The sequence below is a fragment of the Eurytemora carolleeae genome, unplaced genomic scaffold, assembly GCF_000591075.1.
Source record: "Eurytemora carolleeae unplaced genomic scaffold, Eaff_2.0 scaffold1918, whole genome shotgun sequence".
In the NCBI taxonomy this organism is placed as follows: domain Eukaryota; kingdom Metazoa; phylum Arthropoda; class Copepoda; order Calanoida; family Temoridae; genus Eurytemora; species Eurytemora carolleeae.
In genome coordinates, this window is record NW_019397810.1 from 12,026 (window position 1) to 34,931 (window position 22,906).

The following is a 22,906-nucleotide window of genomic DNA, read 5'->3' on the forward strand; positions in this document are numbered from 1 at the left end:
ATTCCGTTTGGTCTAATAGACTAATATAGGGGGGGGGGGGGGTTTCCCCCCCCCCTCCCCAAATAAATTGGACAGAAATAGCACAATCGGGATAGGGTTAACCTGGCTTAAAATCAACTTAAGTAAAATTGGTCATATATATTATGTAGTCTTCTAGCTACAGTTTTTTCGGATTCAGTGTGCTGCACGTAATACTTGTTTTAGACAACTTCGTTCTTTGATATTGGAACAGAAGATGACTATAGAGAAGGTAATAATTGGATTTGTTTAAAAATCTAAAAGATATATATGTTCACGAAACATTTTTATAGTTGTGAGAAAAACTTGGGAGAGACGACTTTCTTCTGGAACGATCTAATATAAAGTACAAGGAGTACTAGGAGACCTAGGAGTACCAGGAGTACTAGGAGTACTAGGAGTCCTAGGAGTACCAGGAGTACTAGGAGTACCAGGAGTACCAGGAGTACCAGGAGTACAAGGATTACCAGGAGTACCAGGAGTACCAGGAGTACTAGGAGTACAAGGGGTACTAGAAGTACCAGGAGAAAGGATTACTAGGAGTACTAGGAGCACTAGTACCAGAAGTACCAGGAGTACCAGGAGTACCAGGAGTACCAGGAGTACCAGGAGTACCAGGAGTACAAGGGGTACTAGGAGTACCAGGAGAAAGGATTACTTGGAGTACTAGGAGCACTAGTACCAGAAGTACCACGAGTACCACGAGTACCAGCAGTACCAGGATTACCAGGAGTACCAGGAGTACTGGAGTACTAGGAGTATGAAGAACATCATCTTCACATGGAGTACTATTATAAAAGCAAATCATTACACATGTATTATAAAATCGTATGGTGCATATCTTTCAGTTGTAACCTGTGTCTATCTACAGGGTGTCCCAATAAACACGGGAATTGAGAGACGACTTGAAAGTCATCTTTGATCTCTAATATTTGATGCATGGCAAAGAAAATATAGAAAAAAGGCTGTCCGTCTCACGAGCTATTCATAAAGTGGTCTGCACCTTTCTTGTAACTTAAAAATTGACGAACATATTAAATATTAAGATAATTTTGATTTTTTTAAATAAATTGAAATTGGAAGATTCAAAAAAGGTAGACCACAATTTGAAAATCTCAAGACCAGGCGTTTCGATATTACATATTTAAGCTGGAAAACTGCAATAATTGTGTTCATGAAAAAATGCCTCATTGATCGAAGACGTTATTAAAGTCATCACCGAATTCCCATGTTTATCGGGACACCCTGTAAAATCAAGATCATACGTAACATTAACAGAAGAATATTCATTATTATGCAATATGTACGGGTGTCCCACGGGGGGGCTGGATCTTAGCTACCTCTCCGTGTGTATTGGCCTGAGTGTACAGTTGGGATAGATTACTGATAGGGGATGTTAAGAGATTATGGCCTATTCATACAGTACAAATATCAAATAAGCAGTACGCTTTCGGAGTACAAATGTATGGGGAGGTTTTGTATCTTGAATTTTACTCAGTTTTCTCAGAACAGTTTATTAACAATGATATATTGCTCTGTAAAAGACTGTAAATGTACGTCTTCTTATAAAAATAAAAGAGTAGTGGATTTTAGTAGTTACATGGAAAACAAATGGAAACAAAAAAATAAATATTTAAATATTTATTTAAATATTTTCAGAAATCACCCGCGAGTACTGTAATATACAGATTGGCCTTTGGAAGTGAAGTACATGGCCTGTACAATCAGTAAAGGATTAGCGTACATCATTGCTCTATATATTATAACCTCGTTGGTGTCCTAACTCCCAATATATATGAGCATTTTGAGATGAAATTGATAAGATAAAAAAAAAATTTAAACTAACAAAAATCTAGGATTGATTAATAAATGGTCGTACGTACGTCTTCTGAAAAATTGGGCTATGCATTTTGGTGGGTTTTGTTTACTCAAATACTAATCATTATTGTGTTTACATAAAACGTGTAGCTTGAATAAAAAATACAATGTGTATCTTAATTTCCGTTTTTGTCAACTGTGGAACTTCCTTTATTAGAAAAAAGCAGTGCTTAGGCTCTGGATCCGGATCCGTTGGATCCGCAAGATTTTGGCTTCCTGGATCCGGATCCGCAAAAATATGCGGATCCACGGATCCGGTTCCAAAAATGCAGTGCTTAGGGTCTGGATCCGGATCCGTTGGATCCGCAAGATTTTGGCTTCCTGGATCCGGATCCGCAAAAATATGCGGATCCACGGATCCGGTTCCAAGGGGTAAAATATCAACCAAAAACTGCAAAACAGTGTGAGAACACCTACTGTTGTTGGTTACATTTTTTTATAATTTCGTAAAGAAAAATATGTTGAAATGAGTACGTCATGCAGACTCTTCCTCCCCCCCCCCTCCACCCCTTTCTGAGATGGGGGGGTTGGTCTTTAGAAGCATAAACTATTTTTTATAAATCAAATTTATAAGAAATAGTTTATATTGAGAACCTACTAAAGATTAAAAACAACTTGTGTGGTAATTTTTTCTTTTGTCGATGAAAGGCCCATAAAACAATTTTCATTGAACTGACCAATTGGCAATATATGGCCATAAATGCAAAAATTTATGGCCATAAATGAAATATATGACCGTAGATACACAAGTATATGGCCATAAATGCACAAATATAAGTCAATCCTTTGTTCTCATGAATAGCAGTCTTTAATTCATCACATAAAAATATTATATAAAAAATATTATAAATCTGCATTTTTTTCTGTCTACTTATCTGGGTGGTTATACTGTGCCATTCTTCATATCAAACCGTTAGGTATATCCTGCAACAACAATTTTACCGTTAGAAATATCCTAGAACAACAATCAAACTGTGAGAAATATCCGGCAACAACTATCAAAGCGTTAAAGTTACCATGCTACAACAAAAAACTGTTAAAAATACCATGTAACAACAATCAAATTGTTATATATACCATGCAACAACAATCAAATTGTTATAAATACCATGCAACAACAATCAAACTGGTATAAATACCATGCAACAACAACCAAACTGTTGTAAATACCATGCAACAACAATCAAACTGTTGTAAATACCATGCAACAACAATCGAACTGTTATAAATACCATGCAACAACAATCAAACTGCTATAAATACCATCTAACAACAATCATACTGTTATAAATGCCATGCAACAACAATCAAACTGTTATAAATACAATGCAACAACAATCGAACTGTTGTAAATACCATGCAACAACAATCAAACTGACATAAATACCATGCAACAACAATCAAACTGCTATTAATACCATGCAACAACCATCATACTGTTATAAATACCATGCAACAACAACCAAACTGTTATAAATACCATGCAACAACAATCAAACTGTTATAAATACCATGCAACAACAATCAAACTGCTATTAATACCATGCAAAAACAATCATACTGTTGTAAATACCATGAAATAACAATCAAACTGTTATAAGTACCATGCAACAACAATCAAACTGTTATAAATACCATGCAACAACAATCAATTTGTTATAAATACCATGCAACAACAATCAAACTGTTGTAAATACCATGCAACAACAATCAAACTGTTGAAATACCATGCAACAACAATAAAACTGTTATAAATGCCATGCAACAACAATCAAACTGACATAAATACCATGCAACAACAATCAAACTGCTATTAATACCATGCAACAACAATCATACTGTTATAAATACCATGCAACAACAACCAAACTGTTATAAATACCATGCAACAACAATCGAACTGTTATAAATACCATGCAACAACAATCAAACTGTTAAAAGTACCATGCAACAACAATCAAACTGTTTTAAATACCATGCAACAACAATCAAACTGTTTTAAATACCGTGCAACAACAATCAAACTGTTATAAATACCATGAAACAACAATTAAACCGTTAAAGTTACCATGCAACAACAATCAAACTGCTATAAATACCATGCAACAACAATTATACTGTTATAAATACCATGCAACAACAATCATACTGTTGTAAATACCATGCAACAACAATCAAACTGTTATAAGTACCATGCAACAACAATTAAACTATTATATATACCATGCAACAACAATCAAACTGTTATAAATACCATGCAACAACAATCAAACTGTTATAAATACCATGAAACAACAATTAAACCGTTAAAGTTACCATGCAACAACAATCAAACTGTTATAAATACCATGCAACAACAATAAAACTGTTATAAATACCATGCAACAACAATCAAACTGTTATAAATACCATGCAACAACAATCAAACTGTTATAAATACAATGCAACAACAATCAAACTGTTATAAATACCATGCAACAACAATCAAACTGTTTTAAATACCTTGCAACAACAATAAAACTGTTATAAATACCATGCAACAATAATCATACTGTTATAAGTACCATGAAACAACAATCAAACTGTTTTAAATACCTTGCAACAACAATCAAACTGTTATTAATACCATGCAACAACAATTATACTGTTATTAATACCATGCAACAACAATCAAACTGTTATAATTACCATGCAACAACAATAAAACTGTTATAAATACCATGCAACAACAATCATACTGTTATAAATACCATGCAACAACAATCAAACTGTTTTAAATACCTTGCAACAACAATAAAACTGTTATAAATACCATGCAACAACAATCATACTGTTATAAGTACCATGCAACAACAATCAAACTGTTATAAATACCATGAAACAACAATCAAACTGTTTTAAATACCATGCAACAACAATCATACTGTTGTAAGTACCATGCAACAACAATCATACTGTTGTAAGTACCATGCAACAACAATCAAACTGTTATAAATACCATGCAACAACAATCAAACTGTTTTAAATACCTTGCAAAAACAATCAAACTGTTATAAATACCATGCAACAACAATCAAACTGTTATAAATACCATGCAACAACAATCAAACTGTTATAAATACCATGCAACAACAATCATACTGTTGTAAGTACCATGCAACAACAATAAAACTGTTATAAATACCATGCAACAACAATCATACTTTTATAAGTACCATGAAACAACAATCAAACTGTTTTAAATACCTTGCAACAACGATCAAACTATTTTAAATACCTTGCAACAACAATCAAACTGTTATTAATACCATGCAACAACAATCATACTGTTATAAATACCATGCAACAACAATCAAACTGTTATAAATACCATGAAACAACAATCAAACTGTTATAAATACCATGCAACAACAATGGTGCTGGGGTTACAGTGTGGTACCAGAAAGGGTGCTTTGGAGAACTATTGGTTACTGGGGCTACTGGGTCATACAGGGGGGTACATGGGGGTACTGGGAAATATTTTCGTTTTTTCAAAATATTTGTTGGAAAAAATCGTTCGTTCAGTATAATAACTATAGTTTTTACAAAACTTACCATTTTACCTTTCTCTGAACGATCCATTTCGAATTCTTTTTTCTGAACAATAACANAGTACCCCCACAGTGCCTGTCAGTACCCCTAGTACCCCCAAATGCACTCAATACCACCAAATACCCCCCAGCACCCAATAGTACACAGCAGTACCCAGCAGTACCCTACAATAACCCACAGTACCTCACACTACCCCTCAGCAACCCCAAGTAGCCCCAGTACCCATAGTACCTTGCAGTATCCCAAAGTACTCCACAGTACCCCTCCTTCCCCCAGTATGCACCTAGTACTCCCAAGTACCCAGTAGTACCATGCAGTACCTGGCAGAACCCAGCAGTGTCCAGCAGTGCCCCAGCAGTACCCTGCAGTACCCCACAGTACTCCACAGTAACCCTAGTGGACTTCAGTGCACCCCAGTACCACCCAGTACCCAAAAGTAACCAGCAGTAACCAGTGGTACCATGCAGTACCCTGACAGTACCACACAGTACCCCACAGTACCCCAGGGTATCCACCACTACCCTATTTACTCCCAAGTACCCCTGTACCCCCCAGTACCCCACAGTACCTCCAGTACTCCCGTACCTCCACCCTGCAGTAGCCACAGTACCCCAAAGTACACCCATAGTACCCCACAGTTCCCCACAGCACCCCACTGTACCCCAAAGTACCCCGCAGTACCCAACAGTACCCAACAGTACCCTGCAGATATGGGGATTACAAATTGGCGTTGTTGCCTCCATTAAGTGATCAGCTGATTAGTATTAAACTAGCTTTTTTGTCCATGAAAATAGTGCAAAACTATAAGGAAAACATCCTTAGAAGTGCTTCTGACTCTACTTATATATTTTTATTAAAAATAAAAAATTCTGTTTGGTTTCTGTATCCCCTCCCCCCAATATACCCCAGTAAAGCCCAGTACTTTGCAGTACATTGCAGTACCCTGTACCCTGAAGCACTCTGTATACCCTGTTTCCATCACTTTCCATAAAAAAATTTAGGAATTACAAATTGGTGTTTTTGCCATTCCTCCCTCCAAGGCTCCAATGAATCATCAGCTGTTTAGTTTTAAACCATCAACGGAACCTCTTTTATACTGTTAAACACAAATGAAAATAATGCAAAACTAGAGTAAAGTGCAACCCAGAAAAGCTTCTATATAAGTTATAAATATTTTTGTTCAAAATAAAAATTCTGTTTGGTTTGGCAACTTTTTTCTGCAGAATCTTTCCTACTTTCTGAAAGGTTTCACATCGATATGTATAAGTATATCTACTCGATATAAAGCAATATTTATTAATACTTATTTTAACTCAAACTCTTAACTAAATGAATATAGAAAAAATATGCCGATTTAAGAAAGTTTCAGACAGATATTTGTAATCATCCAGAACAAAAAGTTTTATCAAAATTAAACTTTTCAGGTTTACTGGACGTTTTAAAAAAAAAGCAAAAAAAATCATTTCTGACACCCCTAGTCCTTCAATTATCATACAGGGAAATTTTCATTTTTCTAAACATCCCAACGAAAGATTTGACAGGTTCTTTAATCTTTTGTTTTATAATATTCATGTGCCGCATGATAACCAGAAAACTCTGGCATAGGAAGACGACATTTTAGACTCACGCAAACCAATGTAACTGAACAAGTGATTTAATAAGTAACTAATTAATTTTGTTCGACTTGTAACGACATCAAATACACTGTGATGTTGTCTTTCTGTTCCATAGTTTTCTGGTTCTCACTGTAGCAAAATATCTGATTTTGATTAAACAAACCTTACAATTTTTACCAAGAAAAGTTTCCATTTGAATGTTTATCCAATGTGAACAAATGAAAAATGTATCTGCATATTAAATTGTCAATTAGTAGCTTAACCACAAAAAAACTATAAAAATTTGAAAACTGTTGAAACAAGTGACACTAGGGCCTTGATTATTTTGAAATCTACAGAGATATTTTATTCCATTCATGTATCTACTGAATAAATTTGTTAGTCGAACAGTTAAAATTATTGATTTTTTGATAGAAAAGCAATTCCGCTGCATGCCATTCCGCGCAATTCAGCGCAGTTCCACGCTATTCCGCGAATATTTAATTTCTTTCTTTTTCGCAATTATAGCGCAATTGAGCGCAATGAAATAGCGCAAGCACAAGCAACTATTGCGCGCAATTCCGCGCAACGGAATTCCGATTGGAAACCCTAGACAAAACGGTTAAACCAGTCATGACCCTAGAGAAGGCTTCTAACAATTTCCATAGGAAAAAATGTCAATAAAAACTATAATTCGGAATTAAAAAATATGAAGTTTGTAAAAAAAAATGGCGACTTCAGTGGTGACATTTACAGACTAAAAGCCTAGTGAACATAAAATCATCTGAAATCATATATTTAAAGTTTTTAACCCACTCCTCTTATAGGCACATCGTTATTTATGACTTAAAATAGTCCAATGCACATGTGACATAGAAATTGTGCAATGTAAACAGACCCATTTAACTTAATAACTGATTTAATGAATTACAGATAAAAAAATTTGCTATGTAAAAACATCAAGCAATCTATAATATATATATATATATATATATAAATACAGTATATATACAGTATATATATATATGTATACATAGCAAATTGTTTTATCTGTAATTTATTAAATCAGTTATTAAGTTAAATGGGTCTGTTTATATATATATATATATATATATATATATATATATAATATATATGTATTCATATATATATATATGTAATATGTAATATATATGTAATATATAGGATTGTTAAATGTCCACATTTTCTGGAAACAAATGCACATTATTAAGAAATTTAAAAAAGCTGAAATTTAAAAAAAAGTTTGTTCCGTATTTTCAGATGTTTAAACTAATATTTAATCTAGTAAAACAATGTAAGTGCTTGAAGAGCTGGCAGCTGAAGAACTCCTTATTGTCCTCGAAGATGAAGAGGTGCTTGAAGATCTAGCAGCTAAAGAACTCCTTGTTGTCCTCGAAGATGAAGAACATCTTCTGAAAAATGAATCCTTTGAAGAATTTTTATTTTTCAGCAATATTTCTCTTGAGCACTGCACAGCAGAATTTTGGGGGTAATTAATTGATTTAAAGGGACTGTAAGCGTAATTTAAAGTGACCCTTTTATGTAAATATGGCAATACCCAATTCACAATGGTACTCTTTAAAAGCTTTATCTAATCATGAATAAATAAGATATCAATGTTTATCATTTTGAAAACTTATCACTTTCAATTGTTATTTTCCCTACAAAATTAAATTGCGGATTTCTACTCTGCATAAAAGTAATAGAAATTGCCATAAATCGAACCTAAAATACTACAATATCTTCCACCTGTATGACCAGGTTGCAAGGGTACCGTTTATACTGGACACAATCTGGTAGGCGGGAAGGTACCTGAAGGTTTATACTGGACACAGTCTGGTAGGTGGGAAGGTACCTAAAGGTTTATACTGGACACCGTCTGGTAGGTGGGAAGGTACCTAAAGGTTTATAATGGACACAGTCTGGTAGGTGGGAAGGTACCTAAAGGTTTATACTGGAAACAGTCTGGTAGGTGGGATGGTACCCAAAGGTTTATACTGGACACAGTCTGGTAGGTGGGAAGGTACCTAAAGGTTTATACTGGAAACAGTCTGGTAGGTGGGATGGTACCCAAAGGTTTATACTGGACACAGTCTGGTAGGTGGGAAAAGGTTTATACTGGACACAGTCTGGTAGGTGGGAAGGTACCTAAATACACAACTAGCATAACTAAAGATACTATTATTATTGTATATTTTATTCTAGATAATAAAAACATTGCCGAAGTACAATGCAGATAATCTTCCAGGTTTAGTTTAAGTTCCTGCTTCATCTTCGCATTATTGAACTTGGTTCTTACATGTTGTGAATCGGACATTGCCATTTTTGCATTGGTAAATCAAATAAAACATTTTAAAAGAATTATCTATTTAAAGATTATCGAATAAATATAGAATAAACAGCAGTTTGGTAAAACGCAACTTTACTTTATTGTCCAATCTATTATTAAACATTAAATCTTAGATTTTGTCAATTCTGAAAAAAAAACTTGAAATCTTCATATTTTTTTATTTCAGAGTTTCCCCTGGTTTCAGTGGAAATTGTACTCCAGGGTTTTTGAAGGATTCCTGGTTCAAAAGTTTTTATCTCACGAATATATTCGTAATTATAGCAATAGGTAAATATTCTCCTTTAATTTATCAAATTGTATTAATTTGCCTTATTTTCTTCATTATACTTAGAAACATCATATAGGACGGTAAAAAAATCTATTTCAAAAAAGTCAAAAAAAAATAGCTTTAATATTTCAATTAAAGCATCCAAATAATTCCTTTTTCAATTGTTTCAAAAAAATAGATTCACATCCAAATATTTATTTGTAGAAAAAAGAATTGTGTAAACTATGATGATTTACTTATTATTAAGAACTTTTGTCTAATTTAGGAGGGATTGGCAATCTTCTAACGATTGTATCTGTCTGCTGTGTTTTTTTAAAGTAAACATTTTGAATTCTATTCTTATAAATAATAAAAATCAAGAAAAAAACTTTTATCAAATGAAATGAAGAGTAGATCTTTTCTAACTATTTAAGTAAGAATTTGAAATGGTTTTACTAAATATGAGATAATATAATTCCAACAATTTTTGACAAATCGTTTCATTGAGAGTAAAATTTAACGAATTTTAGGAACCCTTCGACCAGACTAAAATATCCATGGATAAAAAATCCTTTAATAATTCTGTTAAGTGATTCCAGGGACCAGAATCACTTTGTTGATTCCAGGGACCGGATCTCAGTTTCCAGTTCCAACCAAAACTACTGCGCATGCGTTTAGAAAAAACTCAGAGCATCTTCCGGGCCTTTGTCAGTTTTACTTCAGCGGAAAGTTCTAGAATCATTTTAAGATTGATATTTGTTCCGTGAGGATTCGTATAAAAATTTCGTCACATATTTCAAGTTTTTACGATTTGAGTTTATATCTTTAGTAAAAGAAGCTCGTTATTGAGTACTAGGTTTTTTCAGAATCAAGGAATAAGGAGAAGGTTTGGAAGAACGGACGGATAAAAGTGGTTTTCTATCTTATAAATCGTCGGAGACGAATTAAGGTATTTTTTAGATCAAATGTGAACATTTGGGGACAAGAATTATGTTTTTAGTATTGGTATAGTTTTTCTCAGAACCTGGGTTAGTACAAGCAAGACGTGTTTTAGTTTTGACAATATTAGAGTTTGAGGCGTCTTGCTGGTACTTTTAGATTATTGATGAAACCTTGTAAATATTTATACATATGATATATATCTCTAGTTTTGAATTGAGATTTGTGATGCTATGAGAGATGAATAAATGATGAGAAGTACTGTTTCTGTTCTTATCTGTCACTAGCAACATAGATTCCAAGACTCGTTTTTCAGCGATGATTTCAAGGTAGAGAAGCACTTGATTTGATTATGCCTTCTTTTGAGTTTTGTTACGAAACATTCAAAACTTAATTTTTCTCGATACCAGTCGGGAATTTAATGGCGGGGATCAGTGAGGGAAACAGGGAAGGCTCCCGCAAAAGGTCTTGTTCTGAATCAGATTCAGATAAAATTAGCGGATTATCCTTCGGCCCTGATTCCCCTACTAATCGGAACCCGGATTTAGATATTCACCCTGATCATATTAATTATCGTTCTAACCCTAACCTGCACTCCCCCGAGGATTTATACATAAAAACCCCGGTGGGGGGGGGGAGAATCTTTAAGAAAAAGGGCCGAGAAACAAGATAGGAGAAAGGATCAAAGGATTAGGAATTCAGATAACTTGATCGAGGGAACAGAATTAACTAGTTCCAATGATGAAGTCTTTACGCATTCCATCCCCATCCAGGGTATTCAATCCCTTTCCGGTGGTCCCAACTTTATGGACGACCATTCATCAGACCCCCCCCCTCTTACAACTAACCCCCCCCCTTTTTTGGAACCTATTAGGATCCAACCTGAGAGTACGGAACTGATAGATTTGGACAATCCAATAGACCTAGAAGATTCAGTAACTATTAGCCCTACTGTCCATCATGCCATCCCCCCCTCATTCGAGCTACAACCATCCCCCCCGTCATTATCATCTGAAATTCAAGTAGTAATTAATAAGGAATGGGAATCCGCTTTACTGAAAGATAAGGATGAGATTTTGAATCGGATTAAGTTATTAGAAGATAAACATCAGGATGTAGTATCTGTCCAACTAAACCAAGAGAGACTTTTGTCCACTATAGAGCAGGAAATTATAGAACTTAACTCTTCTAGCTCTATTAGGGATCAAAGATTAGATCACATGGAAAGAACAGTGGATCGAATAGACAAGAATGTGAAGATATACATTGATACAAGAGTTAAGGAAATTAATATGTCGATAGATTCTGTCAAATCAGGATATGATAGTGAGACGGTCACAGGTCAAATTAAAGAGAATGTTAGGGAGATACTCAATAATTCCATACCCGGAGCAGATTTGAGACATTTAAGACAAGAGGTAGATCCCATCAAACACAAGAATAAGCGAGATGAGATTGTAATTGACAACCTAAGAAGTGTAGTCACAGAAGTTAAAGATCAATTAGATAGAACTCTTGAATCTCCCCTCAACTTCTCTATGAGAACCGAGATCCCTCCCAGAGTAAGTTTAGAAAAGAAAGAGAAAGAGCGAGACTTAACTAAGAATGCAATTGATAGTTCTACCAAACTCTTGAGTCAATTAATAGAAACCAAAATATCAGAATCTTCTGATCTTGCCATCATCAAGAAATGTAATTCTGATGTGAAAAAGGTTACAGGTTATTCCAAAACCTGCCATGATCTTTTAATGAAGTACATTTCTTATGATGATATAGATTCAAAATATTATTCCCAGACAAAATCCTTATTAGACAGTGCAAATGATTGGATTATAAATGTTGAACATATTTATTCCTCATCTGAAGCTCACGCTTCTTGCTCTGTTAAGGGAGATCTTAGTGGGGTCGGAATCTTCTCTAATAATGCAAATAAGTCTATCTATGAATTCTTTGAAGATCTAGAGATTGCTTTAGTGGGTTGGGGTTCAAATAAGCAAAGAGCTATGTTAGTATTCTCCAGGCATTTGACTGAAGATATAAAGGCTAAATCCCTTAATATTTCTGATGATTACCAAAAACTTAAAGCTTGGTTATTCAAGGAATATGGGTCACCTCATACGATTGTTTCTGACATTATCTCAGGTTTGGCTGCAAAGCCTAAACCTGTTCAGAGTAGTGACAAACAAAGATATGAATTCTATGCAGATATCACCTTAGGAATAGCTAGACTAGACAGATTAGCAAGAGTACCATATGTAGATATAGATGAATTAGATAATATTCTATATTCTCGCAACACTCTTTCATCCCTATTTAAGATTCTCCCCCCCCGAAGATTCAAAATCTTTCAATCATCATATGGAATTAAAGAGATTAGATTGGAAAAATCCCCAAGGGGCTAGAACATTTGCCTTTTTTAAAGAATTATGTGAAGCTCAACGCAATATTCTGGAACCCTACAAGGGATCTAATCCTAAGTCAAACTCCCCCCCATTACCCAAATCTAGAACAGTGTTCAATGTAAATCAAGGTCAACCAACACCCCCCCCCTTTCAGAGAGATTTGTCTACACATGCTGCTGGGTACTCTCCGGTTAAGAATTGGTTTCCTCCAGGTTCATCATACCCTTGCCCCTTGAAAGGACACGCTCATGAAATGTTTCAATGTAAAGAATTCTTCAGCATGAATCCTCATGTTAGATGGGAAGCAACCCCCAAGGGTAGGATATGTTACTGTTGTCTGAAACCAAAATCCACTTGTAAAGATAGGAAGTGCTCATTTGAATCCTCAGTCCCAGAAGTCCTCATTTGTCAGGGTTGTCTTGAATATGCTAGAGAAAAGGGATTATCTCCTTTTAATATCATGGACTGCAGAAAGATAAGACACGGCCCAATGAGAGCTCCGTACCAGGATATTAAGAATGCATTTGAGACCCATATGGGCAAGTTCCCTGAGAATCTCCAGGATGATTGTATCAGATATTCTGTTAATTTTACTCAACAAGTGTTCTCCCTTGGTCCTTGTTCTGATAAGGTTGAGCGTAGCTGTTGTGAAAAGCCTTCAGAGTTAAGTATTGAGACCCCTACTATTAATACTCAATCTGGCATCAGTGTACCAACAAGGTTAGACAATACTGTCCCTGAAATTAATGAGCACTCAGCTTATCTCATGCAAATCCTTAGAATTGGAACCGAAGATGTTTTGACCTTTTTTGATAGTGGTGCAAACACTAATTTAGTAAATGGAGACTTAGCAATCGAGCAAAAACTTCAAATTATTACTAAGAAACCCACTAAACTCACTGTTGTTGGGGGGGGGGGTTCAATCACCACTGAGATGGGTAAGTTCAGATTCAATTTAGGACCATTGGAGTCAGGAACATACCATGAACTTAAATGTCAAGGTATATCTAGTGTAACTTCAAAGTTTGAGAGATATGATTTATCAGAGATAAATGAGGAGTATAGATCGAATAAGATTCACCCTTATAATGGGGAGCCACTACCAGAGTATGCTGCGGGGGATGAGGTCAAACTTTTGATAGGTATCAAGAATAATCATCTTAATCCCACACTAATAACTATCCTACCTTCTGGAGTAGGGGTTTATAAGAGTCCCTTTGTAGACATTTTTGGATCTAGAGTAATTTACGCAGGTCCCCACTCTTCATTCTCTAGAGTAAACTCCAATCTGAGTAAAGATTTATCTCATGCAATTTTTCATTTAAGAGAAAAAACCTTTAATTATCAAGGACGGATTGAGGATCTATATCCTTCAATCCAAGTTGATAAAAGGTTTAATATATCTGTTAATCCCACACCCATCCCAGAGAGCACATTGTTAGAAATGGGAGGAGAGATAGAGGAAGTAGAATTTCTTAGTAAAAAACATGGATCAGATAGCAATTATAGACAGGCAAAACGAATATATCTAGCTCAGTGTAAGAAACCTAGTATAGAGAGAGAGGGAATGAAGAAAGCTCATAAAGAACTAGTAGAAAAAGGTTTTATGATCAAAATGCAGGATTTACCTAGTGAAACCCAAAACATGATCAAAACCGCTAAATTCCGGCATTTCTATCCTTGGTTCATAGTTGCAAAGGAAGATTCTCTTAGCACTCCAGTTAGAATGGTAGTAGATCCATCTCAAACTCATTTGAATATCATTCTCCCTAAGGGAGAAAACAAACTAGGAAATATCTTGGATATAACTATAAGGAATAGAGGAACAAGGTTTAGTTATTCTAGCGATGTGAGCAAATTATACAACCAAATACATCTTCATGAATCAGCTTTTCCATACTCATTATTCTTGTATCATGATACCTTAGACCAAGATGTACAACCTGATATATATGTAATGGTAAGGGCGTGGTATGGAGTAGTAAGTACTGGAAACCAAGCAGGATACGCTCTGGATAGATTGGCAGAGGAAGGTAAGGATAAATTCCCTGCAGCAATGGATTCTCTCACTAAAGATAGTTACGTAGACGACATATTATCAGGAGCAGATTCCCAGGAGGAGAGAGATGAGCAAATATCACAGGTTCAGGATCTCCTTTCAACAGCAGGTTTTAGTTTGAAATATGTGGTACTGAGCAGAAGAAAACCAGATATTAAAGCTAGCTCTGATGGAAAGACTATTAAACTATTAGGATATAAGTGGAACACAGAATTGGATATATTATACCCTGGGGTCTCAGAGCTAAATTTGAACCGAAAGAAGAAAGGTATTAAAAAACCCAACCCTCACCCGGTAGTTACTGAGGAGGATGCTGATAATTTATTATCCCAGGTTAGTCTTTCTAGAAGGATGATTATTTCTAAAATAGCTGAAATTTTTGATCCTCTTGGACTATGGGAACCTATCAAACTACAGCTGAAACTGTCATCCTCTGAACTAAACTCAATTCCATGGGATAAAACCTTGGACCCAGCAACACAGGTGAAATGGAAGAAGATCTTATCAAAATTCACCTCTTATGGAGAACTCTCTGCAAAGAGGTTTCCTTTTCCTGAACATATAAATATCCAACAGCCCTTCAGGTTGATTTGTCTCAGTGACGCAGGTAAACTAGCAGGAGGAGCTGCGATTTATATGAGTAAAAAATGTATTGATGGATCATGGTCCACAGCTTTGCTCTGCTCTAAATCTAAGTTAATGAAGGGTACAGTACCAAGAAATGAATTATCTGCTATATTACTAATGACAGAATTAGCATACATAGTCAAGAGATCATTAGGATCAAAAGTGGGAGAAGTAATTTACCTAACTGATTCAACAATAGCTCTATCATGGATTCACAACACTAATATTAAGGTTAGGGCTTATATTTTTTCTCGAGTTCAAGCAGCAAGGGGTATGATTGAATTAACCACTGGATCTAAAACGGTACCGCTTTTTCATATAGATGGGAAACTAAACCTAGCTGATCTCCTGACCAAACCCCATGAGTTATCAGTTGAGGATTTAGGTATTGGTTCAATTTGGCAACACGGGGCTTCCTGGATGAATCATGACTCACATTCTCTCCCGATATCCCAGTATCAAGACTTGCTAATATCTAGTACTGACAAAGATAACATTATGGAGGAATGTTTTATTGAGCCCTTTAGATTTGATCCAAATATTAGTGGTATTCACTCCATACACGTAGGACAAGAATTCTTGAAGTTTAGGAAACCTGATGGTAGGAGTAATTTTAATTTACTTGTTGATCCAGTATCTTGGGGATGGTTGAGATCATTAAGGATCATGAGCTTCATTGTATCTTTCACACAGTACGTCATTCACACAACCCACAGCCAGTCATCCCACATGTCCTGTAAACTCTGCACATCGGAGAGGGAGTTTGATCCTAGAGATTTTTTGGATATGGCTCGGGATGAGTTTTTTAGAGCTGAATCTAAAGTGGTAGGGTCATCTTTGTCAAACAAGCAGTTGTCAAAATACAAGTTTAGGAACGGAATTTATTACTTTGTAGGAAGGATTACAAGTAATAATCCATTCAAGCAAAAAGATTTAGACTCTGTCCCATTCTTGGACACTCACACGTTTGCAGGTCATCTTCCTGTTGTACTTATAGACTCCCCGATCTTATACTCTCTGGTGATGTACTTACATTGCAAGAAAATACTCCACGTAGGAGTTGAGAGAACAGTTAAAGAGGTCTTCAAGGAGGTCATGGTTCCAAGTGGTTTAAGGAGGATGATAAGAAAAATAAAGGCAGATTGTACAACTTGTAGGTTATTAGAGCGCAAGGTTGTAGAGATAGAGATGAGTGAGCATCCATCATGTAGGACGATAATTTCACCTCCATTCAATAGTATGATGTGTGATATTGCTTTTGGATTTAAGGGATCAACCTTCAAAAATTCAAGATCAACATTAAAATTTTATGCATTAGTCTGTGTTTGTTTATTGACTGGAGCTGTAAACATTTTATTGATGGAAGGTCTAGAAACCCAGGATCTAGTTGCAGCATTAGAAAGGTACTCAGCTCGCCATGGAGTCCCCTCTGATGTCTATGTAGACTGTGGTACTCAACTAATGGCTTAAAAGCATGTCAGATTCTCTATAAGAGATGCGGATACTCAGCTTTATGACTCTCTAGGGATAAGAGTACATGTGAGCAATGCAAAGGCACACTCTGAAAGAGGAAGAGTAGAGAGAAAGATAAGATCTTTGAGAGAAATGTTAGAGAGGATGGGAATTACAACAGCTAATCCTATGACTAGCATTCATTCTCCTTCTGTGATCTGCTGTACTGTTTGTTTGGTTTACCCTTCCTCACCCTGCCACCTCTCTACGGATATTTTCCCTTCTCTATGCGCACTTGCCGCGTAACATCACTTCTCAGAAATCTCAACGCCTTTGCGGAATTTTTAACCATTGTGAAAGCAATGGTTAAAAATATTATTAAGGTAATGAAAAGGTCCGCGGCAGCAGATGAAAAAATTAAATCTAATTTAAAATGGGAGGGGGGGGGGGGTGCAATTATAAAGAAATAATGAACAATTAACAAAACAATCAAACAATATATCCATGTTCCTTATCAACATGTTTCGATTTTCTAACTTTGATGTCCAAATATATAGTCTCAGTTTGAAACACCAAAGGTTTACACCATCAGGTTTCAAAGATATATAGATTAGAAAAATTAAGTTTGTAAATTTTTTTGTATTTATTTTTGATAATTTCTTATAATTGCTAAGTGTATTCATGCTGATATGCCACAAGGGCCCACTTTTACCCAAATTAACCAATTCTAATGTGTCTGCAACTAGGTTTAAAATTGAGAATCTAATAACAATAATAATCATGTTTTTTTCAGATTAACAGGAATGATGAGAGAGCGGTACAGAACTCCTCAGCTTAGCACTAGTTCCTTGACACCCTGTAGGTAGAGATAGGCATAGTCTGTTTTGAACGAACTAAATTTTTCGTGAAAAAGGGTGTAGTTCAGAAAAAAAACGAGCGATGGATGAACAAAATGGGTTGTTCAGGAAATAAAAAATAATCGGTTTTTTTAAATGAACAATATAAAAGACAAAAATATATGTTTTAAAGTTGTTCGAAAAAAACTTGAAAAAAACGATGGCCTTTTTTTACTAAACGAACTAATTTTCCAAAAGATTTTTAAAAAAACAATCGTTTTTTTACCGAACAAAAGATTTATTTTTTGACCGTTTTATGTACTGACAGAACAATTTTATTCGAACAAACTTTTGAAAACGAACTGAACGATATTACTAAACAATCTTTCAGTGAAAAAACGAATGAAATATATGAAAATAAACGATAAGTTTGAGAACGGACAAAATCAAATATGTTTTGAACGATTGAAAAAAAAACAAGAACAAAATGGGTTGTCCAGGCACAATTAAGGAACGAAATAAACGAAATAAAGCAGAACGCGCCCATCTCTACCTGTAGAATGATTTTATTCTGCTGCATAATCTGGATCCTCGCATTTATCATCATATCTCCGATAGTATTCCAAGTCAAGAAACCGATAGATTTCGGTAGGTTCGGATACAGCCCTGTCGGAATGTGCAACTTGGAACCTGGTATTTTGTCGGATTCCAGAGCAGGATTGGTTCACACTATAGGGTTTGCAGTACCCTGCCTTATTATTAATATATCCTATATAACCCTCTCCTATATCCTTAAACATAGATCTAGGAGAATTAGAAACGTGATAGGGAAGTTTTAAAAATAGTTTTGATATTAACGTTTTTAATAATTTAATTAGAATCTTGCATTTGTCTTTTAAACCGTTTCCATTAATGAAAGGAATTGAGTTTTTGCCAGAAACTCTTATTTTCTAATCCTTATATCTCTGCAACCCAATGTCGTGGACCTTAGATATTTCAAACTATAAATTCTATTAGATCAAATAATCTTAAGTTTGAAATATCAAAGGTTTACAATATCCGGTTGCGAAGATATAGAAATTAGAAAATTTAAGTTCGTGGCAAAGACTCAATTCCTTTCACCATTTTTTCGTATTTCATCCTAGATAGATAGATAGATAAAATCTTCACATCTACCTTTGAGTTTGTGTCATCTAGAATGTTCTTCAACCCTTTTATCTAAAATATTTTTATTATTATTTTAAAAACTTGAACAGAGGCTCAGCACACTGACACAGAGAAAGTTAGGAAAATGTTTCTGTTTCTAAGTACTAGTTATCTAGTACTAGTTGGTTCACTCACTCCAATAGGTAACTTTTAATAGAAGGATCTAGAACAAGAATATATAGATTCACAAGATCGACAAGAAGGACAAGAAGGACAAGATTGACAAGAAGAACAAGAAGGACAAGATCGACAAGAAGGACAAGAAGGACAAGAAGGACAAGATTGACAAGATTGACAAGATTGACAAGATTGACAAGAAGAACAAGATTGACAAGATTGACAAGATTGACAAGATTGACAAGATTAACAAGATTGACATGATTGACAAGAAGAACAAGATTGACAAGATTGACAAGAAGGAGAATATTGACAAGATTGACAAGATTGACAAGATTGACAAGAAGGACAAGAAGGACAAGATTAACAAGATCGACAAGAAGGACACGAAGGACAAGATTGACAAGATTGACAAGATTAACAAGATTGACATGATTGACAAGAAGAACAAGATTGACAAGATTGACAAGAAGGAGAATATTGACAAAATTGACAAGATTGACAAGATTGACAAGATTGACAAGAAGGACAAGTATGACAAGAAAAACAAGATTAACAATTTTGACAAGATTTACAAGATTGATAAGATTGACAAGATTGACAAGATTGACAAGATTAACAAGATTAACAAGATTGACAAGATTGACAAGATTGACAAGATTGACAAGATTGACAAGATTGACAAAAAAGGCAATAAGGAAAATAAGAACAGGAAAGCCAAGAATGACAATAAGGACAATAAGGACAATAATAGCAAAGACAATAAGGTCAAGAAAGACAAGAAGGACAAGACGGACAAGAAGAACGTTAAAAAATAACTTGATTGACAAGATAGACAAGAAAGACTTACAGAAAGTACAAGAAGAAGATTTACAAGAATTATATTGTATAGAATGGGCGGATAGAAGGTACAAGATTTACAAGAATTATATTGTATAGAATGGGCGGATAGAAGGTACAAGATTTACAAGAATTATATTGTATAGAATGGGCGGATAGAAGGTACAAGATTTACAAGAATTATATTGTATAGAATGGGCGGATACCTATATGAAGCAGAGTACAATAAAAGCGTATATAACCCTGTTCTCCTATTCTTGGTACTGGTGGAACTATACTATTCACTTTCTAGGTTTATAATCATAAATTATAGGAATTTTCATTTAGGAATTTATCTTCTTTTAAAAAATTAACTTTGAATTTATTTTTAGATTTGTTTTATTTTTTTATAACCAAAAGAATTGTTAAAATATTTTTGGAAAATAAAATTATTTATTTCAGGAGAACATTTTAGAAAGGAAATAGATTTTTTTCATTTAACAAAAATTCAGCCAAAAAATATCAAGTGCACTCGCAGCTGCCAAAATAGTTAAAAACAATAAAGTTATAATTATAATTATAATTTTCAGTTATATCCCTATATTTCAAGGTAAATACAATTTTCAGAATTCTGTTTGAAAATTATAAAACTTACCATTTTTGAGTTTTTTGCCATCGCAGGGTAATAAAATATCTTTTTAAATTGCATTGGTATTCCCAAATTCATAGTTATAAAGAAATTTTGTTTTTTCTCTCAAACTTGTAATCTTTAAGCATTATTTATAAAACAAACAGAATATGTTATCTTTTCTATAAATCGTTGTTATTAAATATAAAAGTAGTATAGGCTTAAACCTAAACACTAGGAGTTGATATCAACCTATATGAGTTCTATCTGATATTTCATGTCTTGAGAAATTGATGTAAAACTGTGTAGACTTGGTATAGGAATCCACGATATCTTACAGATCAACAAGATCTTACAGATCCAGAATATCTTACAAATCCAGAAGATCTTACAGATCCAGAAGATCTTACAGATCCAGAATATCTTACAGATCCAGAAGATCTTACAGATCCAGAAGATCTTACAGATCCAGAAGATCTTACAGATCCAGAAGATCTTACAGATCCAGAAGATCTTACAGATCCAGAAGATCTTACAGATCCAGAAGATCTTACAGATCCAGAAGATCTTACAGATCCAGAAGATCTTACAGATCCAGAAGATCTTACAGATCCAGAAGATCTTACAGATCCAGAAGATCTTACAGATCCAGAAGATCTTACAGATCCAGAAGATCTTACAGATCCAGAAGATCTTACAGATCCAGAAGATCTTACAGATCCAGAAGATCTTACAGATCCACGATATCTTACAGATCAACAAGATCTTACAGATCCACAAGATCTTACAGATTCACAAGATCTGTAAGATCCACAAGATCTATAAGATCCACAAGATCTATAAGATCCACAAGATCTATAAGATCCACAAGATTTATGTGATCCACAAGATCTATAAGATCCACAGGATGTATAAGATCAACAAGATCTATAAGATCCACGAGATCTATAGGATCCACAAGATCTTTAAAGTCCACAAAATCTACAAGATCCACAAAATCTACAATATCCACAATATCTTATAGATCCACAAGATCCACAAGATTTTTAAGATTCACAAGATATCTAAAATCCGCAATATTTTACAGATCCACAAAATTTATAAGTTTCTAAAAAAATTTTATATTTATAAGATCTACAGTTAAAATATTTCAGGATTTCTCAAAAATCTATTCAGTTTTCTTGAAAGATGTGTTCTCTCTTCTCTCTGCCTGCCTCTCAGTCCAAAATAAACAATCCGCCAATTTAGCTGGAAGAACTATAGCAGCTAATGCAGCTGAAGCAGCTGAAACTGCTGGAGGAACGGAAGCAGCTGAATCAGCTGAACCAGGTTGAGGAGCTGGAATCATAAACCATGGTTTCCAAATTAATAACTTTTATGTTTTCGGTGAAAATTCAGATATTTTGAGATCTGTAAATGTATGTAACATGGATAAACTTAAACAAGAAATGAATGGGCCAAGTGTTCATAAACAAAATCAATCAGTGAATGGAAAATTTAACGCCTGTAAACTTTTATCCCTGTACAAGAGTACACCCTGCAGTATGGTTGAGTGCAATAAAGAACCGGTTCAAACAATTGTTTACTGTGCAAAAAAGAATCTGAAAAGACGTAATTCCGTTTGATTAATTTTCTTAAAATGTTAAAAGTATCCATGCAGAATGAGGACAAATCTATTAAATCAAAAAAAATTAATGAAACTAAATCTTTCACATTTTAAATATTGTGCTTCGCTTCAATTTCTAGTTTTCTTTATTTATTTTTGCGTTGGTATGAATAACCAGGAATAGTATTAATTAATTAATAACTAAGAGTCGACTTTGACATTAGAAATCGAATTAACATTCAACATAAGTAATCTGATTTCAGTAATAGTTTTTCAAGAAACAATAATCAGAGAATAGGCCGAGTCCTGTTATCTCCATAATGTGGTCTGCCATTTTTACATGATATGAATGATTTCGTCCAGAATGATACTTTCACGATTATCTTAAATCTATGTATAAATTTGGCTTGTCTGTCTGGGTGTTCGTTTGTTTGTATCCAATAAACGTCAAAACAGCTGAACCGATCTGGCCCAAATTTTTTGTGGGACATCTAGGGACCCCAGGGAAGGTTTAT

The 22,906-nt window shown here is 34.6% G+C and overlaps 4 protein-coding genes across 8 annotated transcripts in view; all 4 read left to right on the forward strand.

The window, feature by feature from the left end:
* The window catches only part of LOC111715983 (uncharacterized), a 7,354-nt gene extending 5,867 nt beyond the window's left edge, over window positions 1-1,487 (forward strand). For both annotated transcript variants that reach the window (XM_023491391.1, XM_023491392.1), the window contains 2 exons: window positions 205-250; window positions 312-1,487. In XM_023491391.1, coding sequence (XP_023347159.1) covers window positions 205-250; window positions 312-358 — 93 coding nt within the window. In that variant the 3' untranslated portion in view covers window positions 359-1,487. The remainder of the gene's footprint in view (window positions 1-204; window positions 251-311) is intronic.
* A 6,886-nt stretch (window positions 1,488-8,373) lies between these two features.
* Window positions 8,374-10,559, forward strand: LOC111715981 (uncharacterized). The gene is made up of 4 exons (XM_023491388.1): window positions 8,374-8,455; window positions 9,620-9,720; window positions 9,987-10,038; window positions 10,231-10,559. The coding sequence occupies exons 1-4, from the start codon at window positions 8,448-8,450 to the stop codon at window positions 10,376-10,378; spliced, it is 309 nt and encodes a 102-aa protein (XP_023347156.1). The 5' UTR covers window positions 8,374-8,447; the 3' UTR covers window positions 10,379-10,559.
* Window positions 10,560-14,519: 3,960 nt separating this feature from the next.
* Window positions 14,520-22,631, forward strand: LOC111715978 (uncharacterized). 4 transcript variants are annotated; one of them, XM_023491387.1, is made up of 3 exons: window positions 14,520-17,562; window positions 17,973-18,041; window positions 21,962-22,631. In XM_023491387.1, exon 1 carries the CDS (start codon window positions 14,609-14,611, stop codon window positions 17,195-17,197), a length of 2,589 nt encoding a protein of 862 aa, XP_023347155.1. In that variant the 5' UTR covers window positions 14,520-14,608; the 3' UTR covers window positions 17,198-17,562; window positions 17,973-18,041; window positions 21,962-22,631. The 4 variants fall into 4 exon arrangements, with proteins under 4 accessions (XP_023347155.1, XP_023347153.1, XP_023347152.1 ...); XM_023491385.1 differs by lacking the exon at window positions 21,962-22,631 and adding an exon at window positions 19,272-19,426; XM_023491384.1 differs by lacking the exon at window positions 21,962-22,631 and adding an exon at window positions 18,575-18,747.
* LOC111715982 (major royal jelly protein 5) lies at window positions 18,576-22,363 on the forward strand. The gene is made up of 4 exons (XM_023491390.1): window positions 18,576-18,737; window positions 19,404-20,470; window positions 20,748-20,767; window positions 21,940-22,363. Exons 1-2 carry the CDS (start codon window positions 18,576-18,578, stop codon window positions 20,154-20,156), a joined length of 915 nt encoding a protein of 304 aa, XP_023347158.1. The 3' UTR covers window positions 20,157-20,470; window positions 20,748-20,767; window positions 21,940-22,363.
* Window positions 22,632-22,906: the final 275 nt, after the last annotated feature.

Coding starts and splice junctions, on each gene's coding strand:
- LOC111715981 (XM_023491388.1), top strand. Junction 9,721..9,986: donor ATTCGTAATTATAGCAATAG/GTAAATATTCTC, acceptor TGTCTAATTTAG/GAGGGATTGGCAATCTTCTA. Junction 10,039..10,230: donor GTCTGCTGTGTTTTTTTAAA/GTAAACATTTTG, acceptor AACGAATTTTAG/GAACCCTTCGACCAGACTAA.
- LOC111715978 (XM_023491387.1), top strand. CDS start 14,609: ATGAAGAAAGCTCATAAAGAACTAGTAGAAAAAGGTTTTATGATCAAA.
- LOC111715982 (XM_023491390.1), top strand. CDS start 18,576: ATGATTTTATTCTGCTGCATAATCTGGATCCTCGCATTTATCATCATA. Junction 18,738..19,403: donor CGGATTCCAGAGCAGGATTG/GTTCACACTATA, acceptor AAGAATATATAG/ATTCACAAGATCGACAAGAA.